Raw genomic sequence first — 3,482 nt, forward strand, 5'->3', positions numbered from 1 at the left:
AGTTGAAAAAACAATGTTTTCAACATTAACTCATTTCTTCAGCTGCCTGAGTTAGGTCTGAGGCATATAAAGAAAGGTGTCAGACATAGAACCTTGGAAATTGTTCTTTTTGAGGGAACTTATTGAACAGAGATGGAAGGTGTGCTATCACTTCTCTCCCTATGTCTGAATCTCAATCTCCTGGCAAGGACAGACTGACACTTGCACTATCGGGACTTTTCTGGTCTAGAGCTCTTAAAAGGAGAGTTACCCCAGGTGTCAGTGATGCTGGCACTAGGAGTATGAACAGGATCAAGTCCAAATACCAGAGATAAGAACCTGAAACGGTCACCAATATGAAGGGAAGACACAGAGAAGTCAAGAATACTGGGAAGGAAATCCAAGAATGGGGGAGAGAAGCGCAAGAGCTGTAGCCTTTCTGAGCAGGGCCAGTAGCAACAGCTTGGAAGTCATGAGTGCCTTAAGCATGTATGAATAGCTGCTGTGGTTTGCAGCATGTCAAGGGAGCATTAACTACAACTGAAAGGCTGAAACAAAATGGACAGTGCTGTGAGTAGAAAGTATGTTCTCCTTATCCAGCCTTATTTCTTGTCTTCTCCATATGACAATGCCAATTCATACCACTAAATCTCTTTAGTAGTCCCCAACTCTAGTCAGCTTGGCATGAAGTTTCTTTCAAAATTTGGCAACAGAGGAAAGGCTAGTGACTGTTTTTCCTCTTCACTGTTTTCTATTTCCAACCATCTTCTCTGATTTCTTCTGTCTGGATGTAATCTCCTCCTTCTCCACCACTGCCAAGAAATGGTCAGAGACTGCCCATGAAAGGACAGGTACTCAGGCATGGCCATTCCCTCCTGACCACTTACTGTGGTTTTCCTGCTGGTGACTGGCTGCTACGTAATGACAGCTGGTGTTGAAGGAGGCCTTCCTGCCCTACTGCCTGAGGTGCTGGACTGGCCATACTGCCACGCCACAGGCAATGGTTGGGTTCTGGCAAATAGTGCTTGGTGCTAGAGATCTTTCTGAGGCTTTGAGGCTGTGGTTCTGGGAGTGATACTCAGCAAGACAATCAAGAGGGGATAAGAAATTAAAGAACATAGAAAAATACAGAGAATAACACCTGTATTTTTGCAATTCTGATGGACACATTTAAACATGTGTGTATTTGCTTCATCTGTTTTTCAGTTTTTTAAATGAAAGAAATAAAATGTTACCCTGAAATTTGAAATTTCTTTTTATACACACTCCATTCCTGTGCTGCTCATTCATACTACCATGATATTGTGTGTGTGCACTTGCAAGCATAATTTTCTAGTCTATTGGTCAACAATTTTTTTTCTGTAAATGTCAATAAAGTAAACATTTAACATTTTAAGGCATGTACCATCTCCATCACATATGCTTTTCCTTCTTCTTTTGTCTTATTTATTTATTTAAACACAACCCTTTAAAAATATAAAAAAGCCCACAGGTTGTACAAAAACAGGCTGTGGGCTGAATATGAATATTTGACTTTCCATTGTGGAGTGCCAGTCTCTATGGTAGACGAACTTTATATTTTCACATACATATATCATGAATGATAGTAGGCCTCTTTTAACTCCTACTATTATAACATCTCTGGTTTGCACGAGTACATGACCATTGGCCACACACCCATGATATTAGAACTCTTCCAGACTGCAGCTTATTCCTTTTAGTTTACTTAATGTATAAATCTCAAATGATGGTGGTTTCAAAAAAAAAGATATTGAAAAACCTTGTTACTTCTTAGCTATAGAGTTGTTTAAAGATATGTCAGAGAAAAAAAGTATTTGACGAGTAGTAAAAGGGCCTTAAATAAAAACTGTGAAGGACCTGTTTAAATCTACTCCATATTATTCTTTATATAGAAAGAGTTATATTGAACTATTTCTTGACTCCAAAGATTAAGCTATATTTCATTTAACCGACAACTGAACTTAGCTGTGTTTGGTAAATACATCTAAGGATTTCCATATGTTGTTGATCTTACTTTAGGCCCATGAGAGACCTATTTATGATGTATCTCAGCAATACCTCAGAAGCTGAAATCTCCACATTCCTATTAATTGGGATCCCAGGGTTTGAGAATGTACACGTCTGGATCTCCATCCCTATCTGCCTCATGTACCTCATGGCCATCCTGGGCAACTGCACCATCCTGTTTGTCATTAGAACAGAGCCTTCCTTGCATGAGCCCATGTATTATTTCCTGTCCATGCTGGCTCTATCTGACCTGGGCCTGTCTTTCTCCTCCCTCCCCACTATGCTGAGAATCTTCTTGTTCAACACCATGGGGATTTCTGCTGATGCATGCATTGCCCAGGAATTCTTCATCCATGGATTCACAGACATGGAGTCTTCGGTGCTTCTGATCATGTCCTTTGATCGCTTTGTAGCCATTCACAACCCCCTGAGATATAGCTCCATCCTCACTACCTCCAGAGTTGTGCAAATTGGTCTGGCATTTGCTATTAAAAGCATTCTCTTAGTGCTTCCCCTTCCTTTTACTTTAAAGAGACTCAGATATTGTAATAAACGTCTGTTGTCACACTCCTACTGCCTCCACCAGGACGTCATGAAGCTGGCCTGCTCTGACAATAAGGTTAACTTTTACTATGGTCTGTTTGTTGCACTCTGCATGATGTCAGATAGCATGCTCATTGCTGTTTCCTATGTGTTCATTCTGAGGACCGTATTGAGCATTGCATCCCATGAGGAGCGGCTCAGAGCTCTTAACACCTGTGTGTCTCACATCTGTGCTGTGCTCATCTTCTATGTGCCCATCATCACCTTGGCCACCATGCATCGCTTTGCTAAGCATAGGTCCCTTTTAGCTATGATTCTTATAGCAGATGCATTCCTGCTGGTACCACCCTTGATGAATCCCATTGTGTACTGTGTAAAAACTCGGCAGATTAGAGTAAAGGTTCTAGAAAAATTGGGTCTGAAGTCTAAATGATGGGACAAAAGTAGAAATTCCATTGNACCACCCTTGATGAATCCCATTGTGTACTGTGTAAAAACTCGGCAGATTAGAGTAAAGGTTCTAGAAAAATTGGGTCTGAAGTCTAAATGATGGGACAAAAGTAGAAATTCCATTGTCTCTATTGTAAATTGTCTTAGGAGCAGGACAGTGTTTCATCCAAATAGAATGAATAGGATCATAGGATCAGAGGATGAATAGGATGAATAGGATCAGTCCATTAATCTCTACTGAGTATCTGATATGCCACAGCTTTTCTGTTTTTGAGGAAGAAGAGGCTTATATTTTATAAAGAAGGTATAAATCCTTTTGTTGGTGTTTGGGTGACTGATGACATCTATCTTCGGGCACAGAAATGAAGAGTAAGATTGTCAAGAATCTTCCAATGAGAACCTAGGAAGAGTAGCCCTGCATTGCTACTGGGAGAACCATCCAAGATTCTGGACCCATTAAACATCTCTGTATTTGCCTCCTC

At 40.6% G+C, this 3,482-nt stretch overlaps 1 protein-coding gene across 1 annotated transcript; it reads left to right on the plus strand.

The window, feature by feature from the left end:
• Window positions 1–2,036: 2,036 nt before the first annotated feature.
• Window positions 2,037–3,001, plus strand: LOC103604929 (olfactory receptor 51A7-like). The gene has a single exon (XM_008589506.1). It carries the CDS (start codon window positions 2,039–2,041, stop codon window positions 2,981–2,983), a length of 945 nt encoding a protein of 314 aa, XP_008587728.1. The 5' UTR covers window positions 2,037–2,038; the 3' UTR covers window positions 2,984–3,001.
• The last annotated feature ends 481 nt before the right edge of the window (window positions 3,002–3,482 follow it).

The sequence above is a fragment of the Galeopterus variegatus genome, unplaced genomic scaffold (assembly GCF_000696425.1).
Source record: "Galeopterus variegatus unplaced genomic scaffold, G_variegatus-3.0.2 Scaffold5489, whole genome shotgun sequence".
Classification (NCBI taxonomy): Eukaryota; Metazoa; Chordata; class Mammalia; order Dermoptera; family Cynocephalidae; genus Galeopterus; species Galeopterus variegatus.

What these genes read in the sequence shown, in the direction of transcription:
- LOC103604929 (XM_008589506.1), top strand. Translation starts at nt 2,039, where the DNA reads ATGATGTATCTCAGCAATACCTCAGAAGCTGAAATCTCCACATTCCTA.